The 26,323-nt window shown below is 44.3% G+C and overlaps 2 protein-coding genes across 2 annotated transcripts; both read left to right on the forward strand.

Moving 5' to 3' along the window:
- Positions 1–15,792: 15,792 nt before the first annotated feature.
- LOC135091534 (uncharacterized) lies at positions 15,793–16,131 on the forward strand. The gene has a single exon (XM_063989273.1). It carries the CDS (start codon positions 15,793–15,795, stop codon positions 16,129–16,131), a length of 339 nt encoding a protein of 112 aa, XP_063845343.1.
- Positions 16,132–16,191: 60 nt separating this feature from the next.
- LOC135091193 (uncharacterized) lies at positions 16,192–18,431 on the forward strand. Its single transcript, XM_063988638.1, has 3 exons — positions 16,192–16,986; positions 17,099–17,287; positions 18,302–18,431. The coding sequence occupies exon 1, from the start codon at positions 16,219–16,221 to the stop codon at positions 16,801–16,803; it is 585 nt and encodes a 194-aa protein (XP_063844708.1). The 5' UTR covers positions 16,192–16,218; the 3' UTR covers positions 16,804–16,986; positions 17,099–17,287; positions 18,302–18,431.
- The last annotated feature ends 7,892 nt before the right edge of the window (positions 18,432–26,323 follow it).

Raw genomic sequence — 26,323 nt, forward strand, 5'->3', positions numbered from 1 at the left:
ATGTAATGTTTTTGCCTAGTCTATCCATTTTAACATATCGCAACACATTGTAAGATATGTTAGGTTGTTGGTTGTAAACCAAATTTGCCTCATTCATGAATCTTCCATAGCAGCATACACAGAGCTCTGTAGGGTTCCTCTCTTAACAAGTAGAGTATGCTATCATTTATCTGCTACTAGTAGTTGTTTCATTAGTCATTGTCAGTTTAGCAATTCTGAACTTCATGTTGATTGTTTTTTATCATGCTATTCTTTATTGATTAAGGAAATGAAGTATTGTTAATGACACTGGGGTTACTGAAGAGGTGATGGAATGGGAACAGCTGATGAAAGAGACAATGTAATGTCACATATTTTGATTTCCTTTTCTCTGTTAGTTTTAGTTTAATAGTTGTTGAATATTTGAAGCACAAAATTCATAATTTGATATACATAATTCACATGTTACATGAAATTAACTTGTAGAAATCATAAACTTATTATAACAGAAGTCCTTAAAGATATTAATTATAAAATTCAAACCTCAAAACAATTATGCTACAACATTTTGTGGATCCCAAGGTATCTCCAGTGTGTTTCGCTATGTTATATTAAAATATGTAACAAAATACATAAGTTATTGTTTCTATTGTTACTTTCATATGATCTGAGGTGATAGCACATGGAACAATCAGTGTTTTTTTTAGTATTTATTTTCTCAGTTGGCCAGCATAGAAAGATGGGAGAAGAAAAGTAGAGATGGTGGTATGAGGTGCAGTTTCTTTGTGTTCAACGTGAAGACCAGTGTAATGTGCTCTGTATTAAAAAATGTGTCCCATGGCACAAACTAGCCCAAGTTTAAAAAAGGGGCTTAACCAGGCTTCCTCAGTATGAAAAATAACTACCACCATTTTTAACATGTTAAAAATTAAGCCGTTCCAGTTTTCCTTTTTTTTTTAATAAATTATATAAGCCAATGTGTGCATTTAACTATTCCTTTCTTCACTATTTCTGTTGTAGGGAGAAGCAACTTATAAACTTTCTTTTCTTGGAATCATTCCAATTCCCTGTGACTACTTCATACTACCCATTAAGATCCTTTGTAGTGATGTTTTCCATGCCTTCATTGGTCTAAACCCTCAGAATGCTTAACAACCTAGTGGGGTTCCTCCTACTGTTCTATGAAACTGCTTTTGTGCTTGCACCTTGCCTAGTCAAACTCTTTCAACTCAGCATGTACCTGTCCTTACTGGAGGTTTGTCTACAAAGGGTGATCATTCAAATCCTTCAAATTACCATGCTATTGCTTTAATTTTCTGCCCATCTAAAGTTTTTAAAACCTATCCTCAACAGGAGAGTTCTTAAGCATCTATCACTTCACAGCCTTCTATCTGATTGCCAGTACAGGTTCCATCAAGGTGATCTGGCTTTCCTTACTGAGTCATGGTCATCATCTTTTAGAGATTTTGGTGAAACTTTTGCTGTTGCCTTAGACATATCAAAAGCTTTTGACAGAGTCTGGTACAAATTTTTTGTCTTCCAAACTACCCTCCTACAGCTTCTATCCTTTTCTCAGTAACTTCATCTCCAGTTTCCTTTCTGACTGTTCTATTGCTACTGTGGTAGACAGTCACTGTTCTTCTAAACCTATTAAGAGAGGTGTTCCTCAGGGTTCTGTCCTGTTACCCATTCTCTTCCTATTATTCATCAATGATCTTCTAAATCAAACTTATTGTAATGTCTACTACATTGATGATACCACCTTGCACTTTTCCATGTCTTTTCATAGACGTCCCTTCAGGAAGTAAGCAGTTCGTGCAGAGAAACGACAGAACGTCTGACTTCTGATCTCTCTAAAATTTCTGATTGGGGTAAAGCAAACTTAGTTATTGTTCAATACCTCAAAAACTCAATTCCTCCGTCCATCAACTCCATGCTACCTTCCAAACAAGTATCCCATCTTCTTCAGTGACACTCAACTGTCTCCATCTTCTACACTGAACATCTTTGGTCAGTCTTTTACTCATAATCTAAACTGGAAACTTCACATCTCATCCCTAGCCAAACAGCTTCTATGAAGTTAGGCATTCTGAGTCGTTTCCACCAGATACAACTGGTCATGGCTTTTGAAGATACAGAGTCTCCTCTCTTCACCACGACAATGGAAGAGGTATCGCTCCTGCAGATCCACCACACTTGGGCACTTTACCATAAGTGTCCCAACAGTCATCACGGTGTGGTTGTGTTTCCTGGGACGCTTATTTCCGAAAGGTACTAAGGACTGTCACGCGGAGGCCAGCTTCACCCTCTGCAGTGACGTCACGTGCTGCTAACTCCTGATTGCCTGCTGCCTCCCTGTTCCCGCCTCTCTCCACTCCGCTGACTGCCTGAGTCATCGTAATCCCACTATTGTCTGTTATTACGATCTCTCTCTCTCTCTCTCTCTGCTAGATGCAGGTCATAATAACAGATAATAGTGGGATTACGATGAATCAGAGAGAGAGAGAGAGAGAGAGAGAGAATGCGTTGTGGTTGTCAGCCAATGATCTTGACAATGGCCAATGATGCAACTCTCTCTCTCTCTCTCTCTCTCTCTCTCTCTCTCTCTCTCTCTCATCGTAATCCCACTATTATCTGTTATTATAAGCTGCATCCAGCAGAGAGAGAGAGAGAGAGAGAGAGAGAGAGAGAGAGAGAATTGGCCTTTTAGTTTATACATAATATGCAATGAAAATAAAAGAAATAAGGCCAGTTCCAAGAAGCCTAATCTTTATTAGAAGCCATCGAAACTATATACACAAGTGTACACACACACACACACACACAAATGGGCGAGCCTCTTAATGTGTAGCCCCTGTTCACCTAGCAGAAAGTAGGTACGGGATATAACCCGGGGGGTTGAGACCTCGCTGTCCCCAGTGTGTGGTGTGTCACTGGTCTCAGTCCTACCCAAAGATCGGTCACTATAAGCTCTGAACTCTTTCCGTACGGGAACGGCTGACTGGGTGACCAGCAGACAAGCGTTGGTGAATCACACGCACACAAACATACACACACATGTATATATATACAGAAAAAAAAAAAAATCTATCCACACAGTCACATGCATACAGAAACGCTAATACATATGAATAAACATTAATTCGTGAATACATACATTGTCGTTTCTACACACACACACACACACTCAAACAAACAAACAAGTATATATATATTGTAACGCCCGGGTATTATTGTTGTTTAGTCTAAGTTGCCTTTATTTCTTTCTGTGGGATTGAGTGTGTGACGTGCGTGTGTGTGTGTCAGCTGTGCCTGGTGTCTGGCAGTGGTGCATGGATGGCGGGAGAGAAGTCGCGTGACTGCAGTGACTGGGCAGTGTGTTGTTGGCCCCGCTCTGGATAACTTGTCTTTGCGTGTCCTCCGTGCCGAGTGCCTGTTGCGTGAGCCTGAAGAGTTTGACTGTCCCTGCCTGTGTCTGTAACTGCCTGTAACTAACGGAACTAGTAAAGGAAGAAAGTGTTGCCCACTGTTTGTCTACCCGCTCTGTCTGGCTGTGCGTGAATCACGTGGGACGTGGTACCCTTAGCATCTCTTGTCTAGCCTGCTGGTGTTCCCGAGTGCTGTCCTGACTGTCGGGGAATTGTGGGCGTCTACGGGAGTGCTGAGGTTTGTGCTTTCGTAACAATGGCGTCAGGAGTGGGATGCTAAGTGTGTGCTCGTACAGACCTACGTGACTCGAGTGGAGAAACCATGGCAGACAAGGTGGTAGACAAAATGGCGGGCGAGAGTGGTGCTGCTGACCAGTGTGAGGGACTGAGTGGGTCTAGTCACGACTCTAGTGATGCTGGTGACGAGAAGCCCACCCAGATGGACCTCCTCATGTCCCAACTGGCGAGTATGGCTCAGAAGCAGGAGGAAAGGCACGAGCAAACCGTGGCAACACAAGCTGCCCAAACTGAACGACTGATGGAAGCCCTGCAAAGCAGCCTAGGTTCTCTGAGGGCTGAAACGCAGGCGTATACTGATCGCTCGTGTGAGGCAGTGAAACAGGAGGTAAAAAGTGAACTCCAAGCCTTGCGGGAAGAGGTGGCAGACCTGCGTGAGGGCGCGAGTGTTTGGCGGCAGGGCGCGTGGCCGCCACGTGGCGTCTTGGCGGGAGGTGTACAGCTGCCCGCAACCCCCGCCTGGCCTCCCGTGACTAGCCCAGGACCTGAAGGGAGTGTGGCCTCAGCCCCACCTGCTGTTGGGGGCCTTGGATGGGGCCCTGTGGGGGAAGCAGGTCCTTGGGAAGCACCCGAGATGGCCGTTGGGGGGCTGGCCGCCCACCCGGGACAGGAGGGGAGGGCTTAGCCTGCCCACTACACCGCCGGGCTCACCTCCCCGTGCCGCCTCCCCGCCCCCGAGCCCTAAGGCTGCCCGCTCGTCACCTCGTCACGTGAGACGCAAGCCAGCGGAGTACGATGGTAAGGTCAGCTGGGAGTCTTACGTCGCCCAGTTCGATATGCTGGCCTTGGCCCAGGGCTGGGGGGAGGCAGAGAAGGCCCTGCAACTAGCGACAGCGCTGCGAGGCCCGGCGTTGGAAGTGCTGGGTCATCTCCCTGCCAGCCAGCGCACCTCATACGCAGCAGTGTCCGAAACTTTGCGGCGACGTTTCGGACACCGTCATCAGGCGGAGGTATACCGCGCCCAGCTTAAGAAGAGGACGCGAGAGAAGGACGAAACCCTTTCCCAGCTGGCGCAGGACGTAGAAGGGCTGGTGAGGAGGGCGTATCCAAGCGCGGCCGAGGACATGGTCGTTGTTCTGGCGCGCGACGCGTTCGTAGACGCCCTCCAGGACCACCAGCTCCAAATCTATGTGAAGCAGGCACACCCAGCTGACGTGCAGGTGGCGTTGGCACGGGCTATGGAGTTTGAGGCCTTCCTACAGACGACGACCAGCCTCTCTTCTCTTGCCCAGCCTCGCGGTGAGGTACGGGGCCGGAAGGCGAAGGTGGAGCACAAGGCGGCGTCACGGGAGGCGAACCCGTCCGAGTTCGCCGGCCGCTGTTGGGGCTGCAGTGAGAGAGGCCATAGACGCAGCCAATGTCCGAGGGGACGAAGGACGCGCTCCCTCGATCGGCCTAACTCCAAAGCCTTCCAGACGTGCTGCGCCGCATGCGGCAAATCGGGCCACCGCTCCAGCGCCTCCCCCAAGCCCAAGGAGGTTGCTGAGGCGGAAAACAGCAGCGGGCTGGAGGAGGGGGCGACCTCACAGCCTGCCAAGGTGCCAATGCCCCGTGCTGTGTAAAGTGCCACCTCACCGTCAGCGCAGTGCAGGTACGAGGTGCGGTTGATGGAAGGCCTTGCTGCATGACCATTGACAGCGGGGCTGAGCGCACCATCGTGCAGCGGAGGCTGGTAAGTGCTGAGTGGCTCCCGTGCACCGTGGACAGGCTGTGTGGAGTAACGGGGGACTGCATGCCGTTGCAAGGCCCAGTAGACGTTCGAATAAGTGTCGGCAGCGCGGAGGTGAACCTGCCCGTGTATGTTGCCGAGCTGGAGGAAGAGTGTCTGCTGGGTTACGACTACCTGAAGAAGACCAGGGCCTGCGTAGACTTTGGACGGAAGGTGATAAAGGTATGTGGATACGATGTGCCTTTCCTTCCGGAGGTCGGCCGGTCGGAGGTAGTGACGACACGGCGGATGCAGTTGGCCCCGCGCTCTGAGTGTCGAGTACAGTGTCGACTCGCACGGCCGATGCAGAGCACGGAGGGCCTAGTGGAACCAGCCAGCGACTGTCGACTGGCTGACGGAGTGGCAGTCGGAAGGAGCCTCGTGCAAGCGGGGGAGAAAGTAGTCACTGTCTTACTGGCTAACTTCTCCGACGAGGCTCGCAACATACCCGCCGGAACAGCGGTGGGCGAGTGCGTGGAGGTGCAGCGTGCCGAGGCACCGCCGCAGGGTGAGCGGGCGGCCGAGGGAGCCCCGCTGCCGAGCTTCCTGGAGGATCTAGCGACCCGGAGACAGCTGTCACCACCCCCCAGCGAGCCAGAGGAGGCCGAGGCTGAGGAGTCAGGGGTGGGCGACGGCCGCGACTCAGAGCCAGCAGAGGAACCTCAGCCCCACTCGGCCGCGCAGGGACAGACGCCGCCCACGGCGTTATGATGATTTTGTGTTGATTGACTCTGAGGGAGAGATATAAGGAGAGGCAAGGTCGGGTCGACCTTTTTGTAAAGGAGGGGGTGATGTAACGCCCGGGTATTATTGTTGTTTAGTCTAAGTTGCCTTTATTTCTTTCTGTGGGATTGAGTGTGTGACGTGCGTGTGTGTGTGTCAGCTGTGCCTGGTGTCTGGCAGTGGTGCATGGATGGCGGGAGAGAAGTCGCGTGACTGCAGTGACTGGGCAGTGTGTTGTTGGCCCCGCTCTGGATAACTTGTCTTTGCGTGTCCTCCGTGCCGAGTGCCTGTTGCGTGAGCCTGAAGAGTTTGACTGTCCCTGCCTGTGTCTGTAACTGCCTGTAACTAACGGAACTAGTAAAGGAAGAAAGTGTTGCCCACTGTTTGTCTACCCGCTCTGTCTGGCTGTGCGTGAATCACGTGGGACGTGGTACCCTTAGCATCTCTTGTCTAGCCTGCTGGTGTTCCCGAGTGCTGTCCTGACTGTCGGGGAATTGTGGGCGTCTACGGGAGTGCTGAGGTTTGTGCTTTCGTAACAATATATATATATATATATATATATATATATATATATATATATATATATATATATATATATATATATATATATATATATAATAGGCGTTTTCAGTAGTGCCACCGTCAAGTCAAGCGCTTTGCTCGCAAGGCAAACGGAAGTATATGTGCCCAGCAAAGCGTTTGCCTTTCCAGGCCCAAAAGGTAAACAACCAATCAGCGAGTAGTAAAGCATCAGGACTTCATTTATTTATTCATTTAATTTATTTTCCTATGTAGGAGGGACACTGACCAAGGGTAACAAAAATCCGAAAAAAAAAAAAAATGCCCACTGAAATGCCAGTCCCATAAAAAGGGTCCAAAGCGGTAGTCAAAAACTGAAGGATAAGTGTCTTGAAACCTCCCTTTTGAAGGAATTCAAGTCATAGGAAGCTGGAAATACAGAAGCAGGCAGGTAGTTTAAGAGCTTACCAGAGAAAGGGATGAATGATTGAGGATACTGGTTAACTCTTGTGTTAGAGAGGTGGACAGAATATGGGTGAGAGAAAGAAGAAAGTCTTGTGCAGCGAGGCCGCGGAAGGAGGGGAGGCATGCAGTTAGCAAGATCAGAAGAGCAGTTAGCATGAAAATAGCGGTAGAAGACAGCTAGATATGCAACATTGCGGCGATGAGAGAGAGGCTGAAGACAGTCAGTTAGAGGAGAGGATGTTCAGTGTAGAAGAGGGGGACAGTTGAGTGTCATTGAAGAAGAGGGGATGTCGAAGGTTGTGTCGAGTTGATAGATGGAGGAATTGAGTTTTTGAGGCATTGAACAATACCAAGTTTGCTCTGCCCCAATCAGAAATTTCAGAAAGATCAGAAGTCAAGCATTCTGTGGCTTCCCTGCGTGAAATGTTTACTTCCTGAAGGGTTGGACGTCTATGAAAAGACGTGGAAAAGTGCAGGGTGGTATCATCAGCATAGGAGTCAAGCATTCTGTGGCTTCCCTGCGTGAAATGTTTACTTCCTGAAGGGTTGGACGTCTATGAAAAGACGTGGAAAAGTGCAGGGTGGTATCATCAGCATAGGAGTCAAGCATTCTGTGGCTTCCCTGCGTGAAATGTTTACTTCCTGAAGGGTTGGACGTCTATGAAAAGACGTGGAAAAGTGCAGGGTGGTATCATCAGCATAGGAGTCAAGCATTCTGTGGCTTCCCTGCGTGAAATGTTTACTTCCTGAAGGGTTGGACGTCTATGAAAAGACGTGGAAAAGTGCAGGGTGGTATCATCAGCATAGGAGTGGATAGGACAAGAAGTTTGGTTTAGAAGATCATTAATGAATAATAAGAGAGTGGGTGACAGGGCAGAACCCTGAGGAACACCACTGTTAATAGATTTAGGAGAACAGTGACCGTCTACCATAGCAGCAATAGAACGGTCAGAAAGGAAACTTGAGAGAGAAGGATAGAAACCGTAGGAGGGTAGTTTGGAAATCAAAGCTTTGTGCCAGACTCTATCGAAAGCTTTTGATATGTCCAAGGCAACAGCAAAAGTTTCACCAAAATCTCTAAAAGAGGATGACCAAGACTCAGTAAGGAAAGCCAGATCACCAGTAGAGCGGCCTTGACGGAACCCATACTGGCGATCAGATAGAAGGTTGTGAAGTGATAGATGTTTAAGAATCTTCCTGTTGAGGATAGATTAAAAAACTTAAGATAGACAGGAAATTAAAGCAATAGGACGGTAGTTTTAGGGATTAGAACGGTCACCCTTTTTAGGAACAGGCTAAATGTAGGCAAACTTCCAGCAAGAAGGAAAGGTAGATGTTGATAGACAGAGCTGAAAGAGTTTGACTAAGCAAGGTGCAAGCACGGAGGCACAGTTTCGGAGAACGATAGGAGGGACCCCATCAGGTCCATAAGCCTTCCGAGGGTTCAGGCCGGCAAGGGCATGGAAAACATTGTGAAGAATTTTAATAGGTAGCATGAAGTAGTCAGAGAGTGGAGGAGAGGGAGGAACAAGCCCAGAATCGTCCAAGGTAGAGTTTTTAGCAAAGGTTTGAGCGAAGAGTTCAGCTTTAGAAATAGATGTGATAGCAGTAGTGGCATCTGGTTGAAATAAAGGAGGGAAAGAAGAAGCAAAGTTATTGGAGATATTTTTGGCTAGATACCAAAAGTCACGTGGGGAGTTAGATCTTGAAAGGTTTTGACACTTTCTGTTAATGAAGGAGTTTTTGGCTAGTTGGAGAACAGACTTGGCATGGTTCCGGGCAGAAATATAGCCGGGCAGAAATATAAAGTGCATGAGATTCTGGTGATGGAAGGTTTAAGTACCTTTTGTGGGCCACCTCTCTATCATGTATAGCACGAGAACAAGCTGTGTTAAACCAAAGTTTAGAAGGTTTAGGACGACAAAAAGAGTGAGGAATGTACGCCTCCATGCCAGACACTATCACCTCTGTTATGCGCTCAGCACACAAAGGCGGGTCTCTTGACACGGAAGCAGTAGTCATTCCAAGGAAAATCAGCAAAATACCTCCCCAGGTCCCCCCAACTAGCAGGAATAAAATATAGAATATAATGGTTTATGAGACCGAGAAAGTTGGTGTTGTATAAAGAAATATTTCTTTTGTTATCATATTTACGTTAAAAAGAACCTGAAAGTGACACAAGGCAAGGGAAAGAAGGGAAGATGCTGCGCTTTCTGGTGATATTTCGCATCTCTTTGACCGATACGCGTTTTGTCCTATTCCATTTTGTGGCTGTGACTTTAATTACAGAGCAGTGCTTTTTTATTTTTTTATATATTTTTTTTATGTGTTAGTGTGTTTCTTGCATCATCTCTTAACATATTCATGTGCGGCCGAGGAAATATTTATTTTTGCAATATTATAGTTGGCATGAAGCTAAAGCAGGGAGAAAATTATAATTGGCTGCGAACTCAAAACATGTCTGCTGTTGCCTTGGAAAACTCCTCTTCCCAATAAAGTAGACCGAGAACCTTAAGTAATGGAGGAGTCTATTAATACTTCTTCCTGTATCTTACGGAATTACTACCTAAAGTCAATTGAGTGATGTACATGACAATTTTTCCCAAGGGTGGTAGGGCCTGTCATCTGGCAGTGGGGCTGTGAATAGTATTCAGTAGAAAATTAAAAACTGTATGCTGTGCTGGACCACAACTGAAAACGCTTGATCTTAAATGCGTTCACACGTGGCTGTCACTACAAATACCGACAGTTGTAACAAATTACAATTTCAGAAGACCTGCATAATTATAAAAAAGGAAAGCAAAGATGATTATGATAAAATAGATGATGATGATGATAATAATAATAATGATAATAATAATAATACTACTACTAATAATAATAATAAAATAATAATAGTAATAATAATGTTTGGTACGTGTATTCAAAGAATTTTAAATAATTAGTTATATCCATCAATTTATTTTCTTTAATTTATTTTTAAATGAAATTATGTGAAGACCACCTATTAAATTTTCCTGTAGCTCATTCCAGGCCTTCGTCCCCCTGTTCAATATACACTGCTGAGTGTGGGATGTCCTGCACAAGGGAACACATAAATCATAGGGTCTTTTGGTGGAGGTGTGTGGCATTGCTGTGAATCCAAGGTCAATATGAGTGGAGTGTATGGCTTTATGAACAAATTAATCTGGAAGCTTTAGGAATTTCATGCGTTTGGTCATACCAATTTCTATGGAGCATGACATGGATTATTTATATATTTATTTATTTATTTAGTTTTTTCTCTGAATCGTGAAGCTATTGATGTAAGTTTTGTATGCTCATTTAACTATATCAATATGTAATTTCCATTTCAGCTTATTATCTAAAATTATTCATAAAAATTTATATTCTGTGACTTCACCCAGTTCTATATTATTGATTTTAATTGGTGTACTTACTTGTCTGAGGAATGGATAACATAAAGTGAGTTTCTGTAAGATTGATGGATAATTTGTTATTGGTAATCCAGTTATAGGCTTTAATCAATTCAATATTTAATGTTTGTGTGATATATATTTCACTTGTTTCCTTGGACAAAGATATGTGGTATCGTCAGCGTGTAATAAGAATTTACTTTTATTACTACTACGAATTATGTCATTTATATAAATCGAAGAATAATGATGGGCCTAGGACAGACCCCGGAGGAACACATGTAATGTCTGGGTATGGGGAAGACGCATTATTACAAGCTGAATACTATTTTCTGTTAGTTAAATAGCTCTTTAACCAGTTATATGAGTGCCTCATATACTGATGTAATATAGTTTGTGGGAAATGGTGTCAATAATTTACTGCTTTACTAAAATCACAAAAAAACAATTACTTAAATAATTTCCTTGTCAATGGCGTCATACGTGTTGTGTGGAAAGTGGTGAATGGCTAATTTTGTGGAATAAATAGGGCGAAAACCAAACTGAAACGAAGTTAAAATTGATTGTTGAGACAGGTAGTCCATTAGTCTTATTGTCATTACTTCGTTGTGCATGCCCCTTTCAGCTTTCAGGCACCTTCAAGTACTCACTACTCGCAGCAGCCTAGAGAAAATCAGCACACACAACAGGGATCCAACAGGGTCGTTGTTGGGTTTGTTTGGCTAGTGGGGATGAGGCTCGCACACATGACACCTGTCTGGACTCAACAGACTACCAAGAGAGGGAAGGGCAAGAAAACACTGTTTCATTGGCACTCTTGTCTTTAAAGCCTGCACTACAGGACATGAGACACCCTAACACTTCCCAGTACAAGTAAGGTTCACACCACCGGGCCTCACTCAGCAAAGCCTCTATATCGCTGGGTAGTGCGTCCCACCTTATAGTACAGTAGCGCTGCACAGCACACTACAGAGTCACAGCTCGCCAACAGCGTTGCACCAGTGTTTCCTCCAACAGTTCAGACCATAACAGACCATGCAGGTGTCACACACACCCCTGAGCATCAGATACTCATTGTCTCAGACTGCCAAAGCACACAGTTCTCACAGCATGCCCTCGGGCGCAGTCATGTAATGGCAGTGGCGAGTGACTAGCGTTGCAGCGTAACACAAGGGGAGCGTAGAGCAGTCAGCACAGGTGTTGCATTGGTGGAAAACGGGCTCTCTCTCTCTCTGTCTTGGGGGCCGCTACAACTCCTTATAATATAAGGTTGGTCCCTCTGTGATTGGCCAGCACACTGCTACTCTCCCGACCAATCACCTTCCATGCTACTTCCGGTCTCTCTAGGCTGCCTCCACTAGCAGCTACTGCATCATTGCCGACACCAAATTTCACTACCTTGTAGCACAGTGCTACCAACGTCACCCCCTGTCACAACAACTTTATCAATAATTTTGCTGAAAATAGCTAAGATGGAGATTGGTCTATAATTTTCTAGTAATGATATATATATATATATATATATATATATATATATATATATATATATATATATATATATATATATATATATATATATATATATATATATATTATTTTTTTATTTATTTATTTTTTTTCTTTCTTTTTAATACAGTATACACTGTAATGATACGGTAAATTTTTAGGTGGTCGGGAAAACAACCGTCAATGAATGATTTACTAAATATACTAAAAATGGCGAGATATCAGAACATTCTCTAATTATTTTCATATGAATTTCGTCTTGACCAAGCGAAGATACTTTAATTTAGTGTGGAACTAAGTCAGGGAGATACATGTCATAAGTCATCTGTGTTTCTTGAATATTTGTTGTTAGAGGGTTGCCAACATTACTAAAATAATTGTTAAATAATTTTTCTGTATTATGGTTACCAGTAATAGTGTCGTTATTGAACTGTAATGCTGAAGGTAATTTATTGAACTTCATCTCCATGAGACTATTGATAATACTCCAAGTATTTTTTTGCATCCTGTGCATGATTAGTAGTTAACTTCGCTTGGTAATAATTCTCTTTTGGCTGTCTTTGGCTGTCTTTTGGCTGTTACTTTATTTCTGAACTACTTAAAATAGTTGTTCATAAGTAAGTGGACATCATTGCTTTGTTAATTGTTTGATATCAGAGGTAATGTATGATTTGCCAACGTACTATTCTTTGATTTTAATAATGGATATGGGAAAATGCTAGTTATATAGTTCTAAGAATCTGTGAATGTATATGTTATCATAATTATTTTCATAATTATTCCAGATAATTAGTGTTAATTCCGCTTTAAATGTTTCTATTGTTTCATTATTCTTTTTTTATTTGTAAATGTTATCACGTCTAGATAATTATCATCAATTTTGGTTGAAAATGTACTAAAGATGGAGACGTGATCATTAACTGAGCTGTACATGATCCCACTGGTTAAATACTTGTCAAAATTGTTAGTCCAGATCATGATTTATTACTGTTGCTGATGTCTCAATAGCGCGTGTTGGTTTGTTTAATAGGGCAAAAGAATAAGTATCTATGGCACATGTTTACAAGATTTTGAGCATTACTTTCACGATAGTTCAAGATGTTAATGTATGACACCCATAATATAAATTGTTATTCTGAACATGGATAATGAAGTAATGATATTATTAAAAGATACAAAGAAATCATCAATATTAGAATTTGGTAGGCTATAAATTATGCCTATAACGAATTTATGTGGTTTGATTACTTCAAAGAATAAAGATTCAAAATAGCATTCTTGCAAAGTTAGGTAAGTTTATGGGCTTGAAATATTTCATTGAGTTATATGGAAACAACACCACCTTGTGTAATTTTATTACAAAAATACGTACTGCATCCATTATTGGAATAAAGGTCACAGATGGCATCAATCAAGCGAGTTTCACAAAAGTACAGAACATCATATTTCAAATAAGCTGCATTAACAAACATCAACAAGACTATCTACGTGAAGTGGTTTACGGTAGTACTAATATTAAAAGCTAATAAGCTTAGACAAGGGACTATTCTATAACTACATACATTTAAATGATCAGAAAAACGGTAGTTACAGTTAGGGTTATTTAAATTATATTCGATAGAAAGGTAATCAGTTACATTATCATAATATTGAAAAGGGTCATAAATCAGATTATCATCGACATTCAATGAGAAGTTATGTTCAATATTTTCATTTAAAAGAGAAGAAAGATCAGTTTATATTTGTAAATGGAAATGAACAACGATCCATAACAATGAAAGATAATGTTACACTAGGGGTATGGGTGCGGGTGGCAGCATTGTTGGAGGTGGCAGGACTGGGAGAGGCGGGAAAGCAGAGAGAGCGGAGACGCGTGGCCCGAGAGGAAGCGAGTGTGTCCCTGCCTGCTTTGGAAGTGTTTTTCTGCCTGTTGAGTGCCTGTCGTGCCCTGGGAAACTTGTGGTGCCCCTGTGAACTTGTAAAGCAGTGTACTTGCGGAGGATTTGTCAATAAACCTAGGAAATAGTACCCGTGTTTTCCCTTGTGGCCTGGCCTCGTGTGTGTGTGCCTTGTCCCAGCGTTCAGAGTGTAACTTATCTGAGGCCCCGCTGGCTGCTCTAGTTTCTCGACCCGTGCCCGTGTGGATAACACGCCTGCCCGGAGTGAGGGTGGGCGCAACAATTAGTGCCAGGAGTGGGATCCCGGGAACAGTGGGCAGTGAGAGACGGTGTGTCATCATGGAGTCACAAGATGGCCGCCATGAGGGGGCCGAGGGCGGCTCCAGTGAAGTTAAACGGGCCAGATGGACTTGATTGCTGCCATGCTGGCCGGTATGAGGCAGGGAATGGCAGTGGATCGTGAGGCATAGGCTCAGAGGGCACGTGAGCAGGCTCAACGGGCGGACGACCAGGTCTGCCATCTTGAGGATGTGCTACAGAGCAGCGTCGCGTCCTTGAAGGCGGAAACACAACAGTACACCGACCAGGCTTGCGACAGCGTCAGGAATGAACTGTTGGACAAGGTGCAGACTCTGGAAGGTGAGGTCCAGGGCCTGAGGGAGGACATGAGGACGGAGAAGCAGCGGCGCGAGCTGGCAACAGCGCGCGCGGAGGAACAGGCTGGGGCCTGCCTGGGGCCCTTGGGAAGAACCCTTGGCTCGTGGGCCTCGCAGCGTCATGTCAGAGCCGGTAGCTGCTTCAGGGGGCTGTGGAGCCATCGGAACCCCTCCCTTGAGCCCGGCTGGTGGCAGGCTGGGGCTCAGTCAACACCCCCGTTTCTGCCGCCATCACCCCTGTCTGTCTCCCTCCCCCGAACGCCCTGCCAGCTGCCCGCATGAGTCGCGCTCTCCACCCCTCAGTCCCTCAGCTTCCCGGCGTTTGGGGAAACGCAAGCCGGCGGAGTACGACGGGAAGGTAGCCTGGAAGGCTTACGTCGCCCAGTTCGAGATGCTAGCCTCTGCCCAAGGCTGGAGTGAGGCTGAGAAGGCGCTTCAGTTGGCAACAGCGCTGCAAGGCCCCGCTGTGGAGGTCTTGGGGCACCTGGCGCCGGCCCAACGCGCCTGTTATGGAAGTGTGGCAGAGGCCCTTCGGCGCCGCTTCGGGCACCACCACCAGGCCGAGGTGTACCGGGCTTGCCTGAAGAAGAGGACTCGGGAGCGGGGCGAGATGCTGTCCCAGTTGGCGCAGGGCGTGGATGCGTTGGTAAGAAGGTCGTATCCCGCGGTCCCGGAAGAAATGATTGTGGTGCTGGCCCGAGATTCCTTCATTGACGCCCTAGACGACCAGCAGCTGCAAATCTACGTCAAGCAGGCGCACCCTGGGGACCTGCAGGTGGCGCTGGCGAGGGCCTTAGAATTTGAGGCCTTCCTGAAGACGACCAGCGGCCAAGGGGCAGCCGCCCAACCCTGCCATGACCTCCGAGACCGGAAGGCGAAAGTGGAGAAGCCACCGTCGAGGAAGGCAAGCCGAGACGGTTTTCGTGGCTCATGTTGGGGCTGTGGCGAGAAGGGCCACAGACGCAGTCGGTGCCCGAGGGAACGAAGGACGGGTTCTCTCGACCAGCTGGGTTCTGATGCCGTTCAGCCTTGCTGCAATGACTGCGGCAAGTCTGGCCACCGCTCCAGTGCCTGCCCCAAGCCAAAGGAAGTGGTGCAGGCAGGAAACTCGGACAGGCTGGAGAAGGGGACCGAACCCCAGCCGTCCTCAGTCCCTGGGCCCCGCCTTGTGTAAGCTGCCGCCGGACAACCAGCGCGATGCAGGTTGAGGGCTCAGTGGACGGGAACCCATGCCGCCTGACAGTGGACACCGGGGCTGAGAAGACTTTGGTGTGGCCTGACATGCTGACCGCCACTCGAGTCCCAGACGCGCCACAGAGGCTGTGTGGCGTGACGGGGCACTGTGTGCAGCTCAAGGGCTCAGTGGATGTTCGTATCGGCGTGGGCAGCGCTGTGGAGCGGCTGCCGGTGTACATCGCCGACTTGGACGAACCATGTCTGCTGGGACTCGACTACCTGACGCAGAGCAAGGCTTGTGTCGACCTTGGACGGAAGCTGGTGAGGGTGCCTGGCCAAGAAGTGCCCTTGCTTCCGTAGGTCGGCTGTGCGGAGGTAGTTGTGACTGAGAAAGTGCACCTTGCCCCTAGGACGGAGGCCAGAGTCCGGTGTCGACTGTCCAGAGCGATGCGTGGATCGGAAGGCATGGTGGAACCCACAGAAAACCTGCGACTGGCTGATGGCGTGGCAGTCGGGCGGAGCCTCGTTCAAGCGGGGGAGGAGTTAGTTACGGTGTTGGTAGCTAATCTCTCTGATGAGGCTCGGAAGGTGCCCGCTGGGGCCAAGCTGGGCACTTGTGAGGAAGTGGAGCGCCCTGCAGAGACGTCGGGGAGCGCAGAGGTGGCTGCTGTGAGGTCGCTGCCCAACTTCCTGGAGGATTTGGCTCACTGGAGTGCCGCTAACCTGACGGAGGCGCAGACGGAGAAGGTGCGCCACACCCTGGCTCAGTACGCGGACCTAGGCCGCACGGGGTTGGTGAAGCACATCATCAACACAGGAAGTAGTGCGCCCATCAAGAGCCCGCCCCGACGTATTGCACCAGCCAGGTGGGAGGAGATGCAGCGCACCGTCAAGGAGCTGGCAGCGCAGGGGATGATTGAGCGATCGGACAGTCCGTGGTCATCAGCGGTAGTCCTGTTCTTCTGTCTGTCTGTCTGTCTACTTCTGTTCATACGTGGCAGTTTTTTCACGCGGCGTGAATTTCACGCCTGATGCTGCGCGTGTGTCTGCTAAAAACGAAGCGTGAAATTTCACGCCAAAGTTTAGCTTCCAATGGTGTTCAATGCTTTCTTTCACACTCGGCATGTTTTGTCACGCCGCCACCTGGCAGTACAGTTCAGGCAGCGGGTAATGTGGACGTGTGCATCTCCCGTACTGAATGAAAATCTACAATAGGTAAAAGGATAATTAAAGTAATTTTTTATTGTTACTGAATGTGTACTTATGTAATAACAAATACATAAACATAGAAAAATCTAAGTTTTTAAAAATAACATTCTTTTTTCAGATCAAATGATGACTGCAATTAATAGCGAATCCTTAATAACGGCTGTTGAAAAACATCCTGCAGTATGGGATACTGCCTGTACCGACTACAAGGACAGGCAAAAGAAGGTCAATGCATGGAGAAGTATTTGTGAAGATGTTGTGGAAAATTTTGCAGATATTGAAGAAGACCGAGCTAAAAATTATATTGGTAAGTAGGCTTAGTAAGTAGTTACTTATAAGATGTTGTCATTTTGCCATGACACTGAACCACTGTCGCTTACAAAATAATCTGCAAAAAAATCTCTGATGCGGTTAGCTCCTCTTCCTCCTTGTTGTCGACCAAAATTTTCAACATTTTGTATTCCATCGCTATTACTATCTTCATGAACTCTATGTCCGTCTCGGGTTCGAACAAAATTATGCAGCACGCAACAGGCTTTTACAATATATATTGCTAATTCCTTAGACACATTAATTTTAGTGGACGATGGAAAATCCTCCACTTGTTGGACAATATTCCAAACGTACATTCTATGTACCTCCGTGCACGCGATAAACGATAGTTAAAGATTCGTTTTTTATTTGATAGCATGCGGCCTGCATATGGTCTCAAGACTGTTTCAGACAACCCAAAAGCCTCATCAGCAACAAATACAAATGGCATTTCAGTGTTGCTTTCATTTGGCAACAATTTTGGTTTAGGTATACTTAATTCACCACTCTGTAATGATTTGTAAAAAGATGACCTTTTAAATATGGTTGAATCGCATCTTTTCCGTACGACCCAATATCAATGTACGAAAAGCAGTAGTTGGAGTCGCATACAGCCAAAAGCACAATGGAAAAAAAATTCTTATAATTGTAATACAAGGATCCAGAATTATGAGGGCTAATGATTCTGACGTGTTTGCCGTCTATTGCCCCCAAACAGTTAGGAAAATTTGCATTTTTTTCAAATCCTTGTGAAATGCTATTCCAATTCTCCTCCGTGTACAACGGAAAGCATTTGGTTTGTAATACTTCCCATAATACACCACAGACCTCCCTTATTATTCCACTTATTGTTGATATGCCGAGTCTATATGAATAATGCAGTTCTGTCATTGTGCAACCAGTGGCCAGATATCTGAAAAAAAAAAGATATAAAAAAAAATAGTGGCAAAATGTCATACAATGTTAGATATTAGTTTTAAATATTACACCAACTTTTTTTTTATTTCAGCTAAAAAATTCAGACGAAATGGAAGACCCTGCGTGATTCTTTCAGGAAAACTCATTTTGCAAATAAACATGCTCCATCAGGATCAGGCGCAAAGAAAAGGAATTACTTGTACGCACAGCAAATGCAATTTCTGTTAAACACGTTTGAGGCCGCAGAAACTGCATCAAATATCACGGGACATAATTGTGATGAGCAAGATGATTCAGAGATTCAACCTCCGCCTAAAATTGAAAGAAAATCAAAGAAACCAAAATCGGTGGATTTGCAGATAATTGACTACCTATATAAGTCGGATGAAAGCGAATCAGACGAAACAGCTTTATTTTTCAGGTCTTTGCTGTCGTCTGTAAAAGATTTTACAGAAGACGAGAAATTGGAGCTAAAGGGAGGGGTTATATCATTAATCTCTAACATAAGAAAAACAAGAAATAACTATCCCCACATCAATGTCTCACAAACATCTGGAGCTACCACATATTACAGCTATAATGTACCAAATACCACTGCTGCACAAGTGCCGCCAACGCAAGGTCCTTCCCTTGGACAACTGCAGCAAATGCAAAGTCCATCATATGCACAATTACAGCCAATGCAAAGTCCATGTAACTCCGATAGTAACCCTCCCTCAGTGTCATCTGTCTCTTCTCACTCATCCATAATTGATATTTTAGGCAATTGTTGAGAATCTTAGTAATGTAAAATAGTGAACCCATAAAAGGAGCCTCTAGCTGGTTATTTTGTTTGTTACATGTTCACATGGATTGGAATACTATGTAAAAGTATTTTTTTCACGAAATAAAGTTTTGTTATTTTTCTTGTCAGTATTGCGATGATACTTAGGCAGTATTAGATTTCAGTATTTTGTTTGTTACATGTTCACATGGATTGGAATACTATGTAAAAGTATATTTTTCACGAAATAAAGTTTTGTTATTTTTATTGTCATTATTGCGATGATACTTAGGCAGTATTAGATTTCAGGCAGTAGGTATTAGATAATCTTAGTAATGCAAACTATTAAACCCATAAAAGGAGCCTCTAGCTGGTTATTTTGTTTGTTACATGTTCACATGGATTGGAATACTATGTAAAAGTATATTTTTCACGAAATAAAGTTTTGTTATTTTTATTGTCATTATTACGAGCCTACTTAGTAAGCAAAAACAAGATACTTTACCTGAGAGTTAAAGCCAGTTTTTCAATAGCAGGTACTACGTCTCTCATCTGCGTATTGTTGTGGGTTAGTTTGCCTTGGGTGTATGACAGCAATTCGTCAAAACTTTCAACTGACACTCGGAGGTAATTGAAGAATTTGATTTCATCCATCCTTAGTTTTGCGAATAGTGTGGCAAATTCTCCTTCTTTACTCCTTAAACTCACTATCTTGTGCACCCAGCAGCGCCTTCTTTTCTTTTTTTGCTGTCTTTTATACAACAAATATAAAAGGAGGGCTTTTTTTCTTTACTCTGGGCAGCCATTTGTTCACCTGTTTTTACACACACTTGTGAGTTGTGACCACTCTCGGAGCACAGCAATGCAATAATGAAACAGAATTCCAGGAGTCAGGCGTGAAAAAAAACCACCACGTGTGAACGATTGAGCGTGAACTTCCCGCCGCGTGATTTTTCACGCGGCGTGAATTTCACTCCTTGTGTGAAAGAGGCCTCGTAGTCGTCAGTCAGTCGTCAGTCTCGCGCGTCGCGACGCAGGACAGGATTTTCAGTTTTCATTAAAAATGTCTAAAGAGAAAGGAAAGGAGAGAGAGGAGGCATGTGGTGCAGTGCCGAAAAAAGCGAGACGAACAGAAATATAGGCCCGAGTGGGAAAAACAGTTTCCGTGGGTGGGGCCTGCAAAGAAGGATGCTTATAAGGCCATGTGCCTTATTGTTTTTTTTCATCACACACACACACACACACACACACACACACACACACACACACACACACATATATATGTATATATATATATATATATATATATATATATATATATATATATATATATATATATATATATATATATATATATATATATATATATATATATATATATATATATATATATATATATATATATATATATATATATACATATATAACTAAATTCTGCTGTATTTGAAAAGTGGCAGTTTTGCATAATATTTGGAATAATTACATATGTACGATAGTTTTACCAGGAGTACAATAATTTCAATCTGTGTAGTACGATAATATGGCCAAAACAATCTGGCAACGCTGGGCCGGAGAGGAAGCCAGCGTGTGCCTGCCTGCTTTGGAAGCGTTTTCCTGCCTGTTGAGTGCCCTGTTGAGTGCCTGTCGTGCCCTGGGAGATTTGTGGTGACCCTGTGAACTTGTAAAGCAGAGTACTTGCGGAGGATTTGTCAATAAACCTAGGAAATAGTGCCCGTGTTTTCCCTTGTGCCCCGGCCTCGTGTGTGTGTGCCTTGTCCCGGCGTTCAGAGTGTGACTTATCTGAGGCCCCGCTGTTTTAGTTTCTCGACCCGTGCCCGTGTGGATAACACGCCCGCTCGGAGTGAGGGGTGGGCGCAACAATAATATATTGTTGAGCTCCGCAAATTATTAAAGAAGAGAAGAGAAGAGAGAGAGAGAGAGAGAGAGAGAGAGAGAGAGAGAGAGAGAGAGAGAGAGAGAGAGGGTGGAGCTTCGGATGTGGACGAGTTATTGGACGCACTGAGCGGAGACACCCAAAGTTAGTGTAAGTTCTACGTAAATTTCCCCACCTAATTTACCTCAACCCCCCTTTCTTTTTGAGAATTGAGATTGCAACAATGCGCACCTCTCTCAACAAATGGGCAGGCAAGACGTGTTTCACGGGACAATCACAGTGTTTATTCAGCACTCTTCTCCTGTCTTAGGGATACAAGCAGAGCTCCTTCTTGTATGGGATTACAACACACTCTATGAGGAAACAAAGTAGGCTGCCCTTCCTGTATGGAGCTACAAAGCAGACTGACTCAGGCATCCTGTGAGCCTGCTACTTGCCCTCAGTCACTCATCTTATACGTTTCCAATGCGTAACTTACACACACATAATAATTCACACACACACACACACACACACACACACACACACACACACACACACACTTCCCTAGTTAATACAAGTAAAACTCTATACTAACTCATACACTCATGCACACTTAGGCTAAGCCTCATTCACAAAACCAGGTAATAGGTACTAAGCTTCAGAGCAACTTAAAGAACTTTCTCCCAGTAGCTGGGGTTTTCTAATTTTTAGACGTGTTGCAGACCTGGTCATATGGAACCTGCCTGCACATGCAACACCAAGTGTCGCGCCGCCATGATGGTTGCGGCGAGTGACATGATGCAATAAATGAATTCTTGTTTTCAATATGTGGAACTTTATGTGTATTCTGTATTTATGTGTATTCTGTTCAAGAGAGTTTTCCTACTTAATGGAATTATATATTTCAGCATTCAATGATAAACTGTTGAAAATAGTGTATTAGGAAATATATACTTCTTCTAGTACTGTGTAGAGATGGCGGCCCAAAAAAATAGTTGTAAAATCAGCTGCAGTATGTTAAATCAAAACTGTTAAAAAAATGATATGATGAGCTGCCAGCAAGCTGCATGTCTGCCACCGAGGCAAGGCGGATAAGGACTGCCGATGGTGGGGTAGTTGCTGGGCCAACTCAGGTCACAGCCAGGGCTGGCGTCCAGGAGACAAAGGGGTGAGGGTTGACCTCACTCCCATGTGGTGATAGATGCGCAGCCAGAGGCTTGACGTCAGGTCCCAGAGGACCGGAGAATGGAAAGTAGGGGCGAGCGAAACATCCCACCACATCGCTCGGCCACCCTTCTCGCGGCGTCTTTGCAGCAAACAAAGCATATTGGGTGATGCAAGCACATTGAAGCACATAATTCATATCATAAAGACGCGCTTATCTGTGTAAGGCACGTGATGTATGCACTTTAGGCTCACTTACAAGCCTCACATAACAATGATGCCAGAACAGTAGGTACACACACTGGCAAATCACAAAACTCACACAGCAGTGACGCCAGAAGAGAGAGCACAGTGGCCAGTCACGAAACTCGCATAGCTGTGACATCAGCACAGCGAATCACAGACCAAGAAAACACCAGGACAACACTAGAGGCCTAAAAACAAGAGAACAAGGCATTTCTATGCCAAATAAATTGCAAAATAGCAACAATACACTGCAAAATCATAACGCTGCACAAATAACGCACATGAGGGCGATAAGTTTCGTCGAGTATGGTGGGTGACTGGCCCTCACTGGGTGCAGAGACGGCCACAAGAAGACACCACAGCTTGCAGCAGAAGACTGACAGATGAGAAGTCAAATCTTGAAGCGATGGAAAAGCAGCAAAATAGTCGATGAGCAGCTAAAAGTGGAGACCAACGGCTGAGAAATCTTGGATGACAGGATCACCAGCAAAGCAGTGGAGTTGCATCGATGACACTGAAAAGTCCAGACTTGAAACAGGGACGGTATTGGTGACAGCTTGAAGTTGTATGGGAACAGGCTGGTGGGACAGGCTTGGCAAAAGATTGAAAGAGGCCCTGAAAGCAGCTGAGGAAAGCACTGTGGACAGTAGTGGCCAAGGCAGCAACAAAGGCTTGGAATGAGATAGGTGGCAGCTTGGTAGCAGGTAACCTGGAGGCGATGAAGGTAGATGGAATAGCTGATGACGAGCAGGCAGGACATATGAGCCAGGAGGACTTGAATAGCGTTGACTCCTTAAATCGTGGTCACCGTTTTTATGTATTAGATAAATATGCTCCCTCTAATACTATGTAGAGGTGGTGGCCAAAAAAAAAAAAATAGTTGTAAAATCAGCTTCAGTACAGCTCCTGGTGATCTCATATGAGATCACTTAAAAATTAACAGATTTCGTATTTATCTGTCTGTATATACGCATATCTAACCTTCATGCTATATCTATTAGGTATATTTCTGTGGTATCCACATGAGATTTAAAAAATTTTCGCTTTAAATTAATTGATATACAAGCTTGAAAATATCAAAATTGTACTCCTGAGAACTGTTAATATAAAAGTACGAAAATAAGTCATACTAAACTACAATTAGAAGATAATATCATATAGTACATGTTGAAGTAACACATAAAACATTTGAATGCTTGAAAACACCAGTAGATGTAATATTATGAGAATAGCAGGCTATAAAAGTTGCTGATCTCGTATGAGATCATTGGAAGGAAGTGACTACACAGGTCACAACATGTTTACTGTTGCACACCGGATAGCTGAGCATGGGTGCTTGCACAGACATGTTGATACATGTCTAATTTGAAGCCTTTATAAGCATCGAGTCGGTTTGCAGATTGTCATTCAACTGAAGAGAGTGGTTGTTGATGGACATCGACTCGTCTACTTCTTAGTAAGGTAATATATGATGTTAGTGTGATGTACATATGAAAACTATTATATATATATATATATATATATATATATATATATATATATATATATATATATATATATATATATATATATATATATATATATATATATATATATATATATATATATATATATATATATATATATATATATATATATATATATATATATATATATATTGTAAAATGTATAATGCATGAATAATCTAGAAATTTTTTGTATTGAATATTTATTTATAAATTTAAGTTAATTTTTTTTCTTTTTCCATACATATTCATAAAAATTACTTCTTTGTCCTACAGATGTCTAAAAGGCGCATCGCATCACTAACTGTGGAAGAGATTTTAGCTACACTTGAAGAAGTTATAGAGGATGAAGATGTAGAAACAGCAGATGCTGTTATCATCCCACCAGAAGCTGATACACTAACTGACAATGAAGATATTGATGATGACTGTACTGGAAATATTGACGTCGATGACGTAGCTGGAACACTAGAATTACATGTCGCTGCACAAATTATCAATGACGACGTAAATGATAATGAAACAGATGAAACCACGGAAGTTAGAGCTGAAACAAGGCAAGCACCATAAAAAAGAAAGCTAAGCACTTCAGTACCAACATGGCGTAGTAAAGCACCAGAATATACAAAAGCTCATGTTCGCAGTAATGCTTATGAAAATAGCTTGATGAAAATGAAAGAACAATTGAAAGGGTCAAGTCCAGTTGATGTATTTGAAGAAATTTTTTCTGAAGAAATAGTACAGCTCATGGTCAAAGAAAGTGTTAGATATGCTACAGAATGCAAGAACAGGCCTGCAACTACAATTAGCTCAGACGACATAAAACTATTCGTCGGAGTGTTACTGATATCCGGTTATCATAAACTTCCTGCAGAAACACAATACTGGTCAAACGATGAAGATTTGGGCCTGCAAATAGTAAAAAATGCAATCTCTATTTCTAAATTCCAAGATATGAAAAGCATCCTACATTTCTGTGACAACAGTGAAGTCGAAAACAATAAGAATGATAGAGGCTTAAAAGTGAGAAAACTAATTGCTGCTGCTCAAAAGTCATTCGTGAAGTTTGGTATTTCTGGCCGTCGATGAGATGATAGTAAAATATTATGGCCATCACGCCTTGAAGCAATTCATTAGGGGTAAGCCTATTAGGTTTGGATACAAATTTTGGGCACTGTGCGGTGTTTCTGGCTATTGCTACAATTTCGATCTCTATTGCGGCAAGAACTCATCTGATGATAACCGCGCAGACTTACTGCGCGGTCACTGGGGCAAGATGGGGCACAAGGGAAAGGGGTGGACGCCACCACTGCATACAGTTTTACCCCTAAATCACAGGTCACAGGCTACCACCACAGTCACTGTCACTTACTACAGTCATTGTCTTTCAGCACAGGTGTACACAGGGGTCACAACTGCGGAGATAGGGCACAAAAGAGAAGCAGAAGGCTGGCAAGGCGCCTGAGGGAGCTAGACGTCACAGCATCCTCTCTGTCTCTCTGCTTCTACACCACATGCTCTCTTCCATCCTTCTCCTGGGAGAGCACTGCCCCAATTCCCTCAGTGCTTGCATCACAATCCAGAATGTATGGCAACCTGGGGTCTGGGTAGGGCAACACGGGTGCATCTACCAGAGCTCTTTTTAGCTACTTGAAGGCTGCTTGACACTCTTCATCCCACTAGAACTGCATACCTTTCCTAATCAGCCGATTCAGAGGTGCTGCAATTGTGGCGAAGTCCTTCACGAATCTCCTGTAGTAAGAGCAGAATCCCAAGAAGCTCGGCAACTCCTTCAAATTCGTTGGAACTGGCCACTCCATCACTGCAGCCACCTTCTGAGAATCGGCTCTCACTCCATCTTGACTTACGATGTGTCCAAAGAATGGTACCTCCCTTTGGAACAGAAGGCACTTCTTAGGGGTGAGCTTGAGGTTTGCTGCCCTAAACCGGCGAAAGACTTCCTCCAGCCTTCCTATCTCTTGCTCGAAAGTATGGCCAAAGACCACGACATCATCGAGGTAGACAAGTACAGTCTCCCAATGCTGTCCTTCCAGCGCTCGTCCCGTGAGATGCTCAAATGTGGTGAGTGCATTGCAGATGTAAAAACTCATAACATGGAACTGCCAGAGGCCTCTACCAAAGGTAAAGGCTGCCTTTTCCTTAGGTTCCTTAGGGTACAAAAGCGAAGCAGAAGGCGGGGCAAGGCGCCTGTGGAAGCTAGATGTCACAGCGTTCCCTCTGTCTCTCTGCTTCTACACAACTCACCGCTCCCTGACATGGCCGCCCTGCCAAACATTTCCTTTTTTTTTTTTTTTATGTAGGAGGGACACTGGGCAAAGACAACAAAAATCCAATAAATTAAAAAGCCCACCGAGATGCCAGTCCCAGAAAAGGGTCCAAAGCAGTAGTCAAAAATTGAAGGATAAGTGTCTTGAAACCTCCCTCTTGAAACAGGCAGGGAGTTCCAGAGTTTACCAGAGAAAGGGATGAATGATTGAGAATACTGGTTAACTCTTGCATTAGAGAGATGGACGGAATAGGGGTGAGAGAAAGAAGAAA

This window comes from Scylla paramamosain, chromosome 37, assembly GCF_035594125.1.
Source record: "Scylla paramamosain isolate STU-SP2022 chromosome 37, ASM3559412v1, whole genome shotgun sequence".
Lineage (NCBI taxonomy): Eukaryota > Metazoa > Arthropoda > Malacostraca > Decapoda > Portunidae > Scylla > Scylla paramamosain.

Excerpts from the sequence above, each read along its gene's own strand:
- LOC135091534 (XM_063989273.1), top strand. The coding sequence starts at position 15,793 with ATGCAGGTTGAGGGCTCAGTGGACGGGAACCCATGCCGCCTGACAGTG.
- LOC135091193 (XM_063988638.1), top strand. The coding sequence starts at position 16,219 with ATGCGTGGATCGGAAGGCATGGTGGAACCCACAGAAAACCTGCGACTG.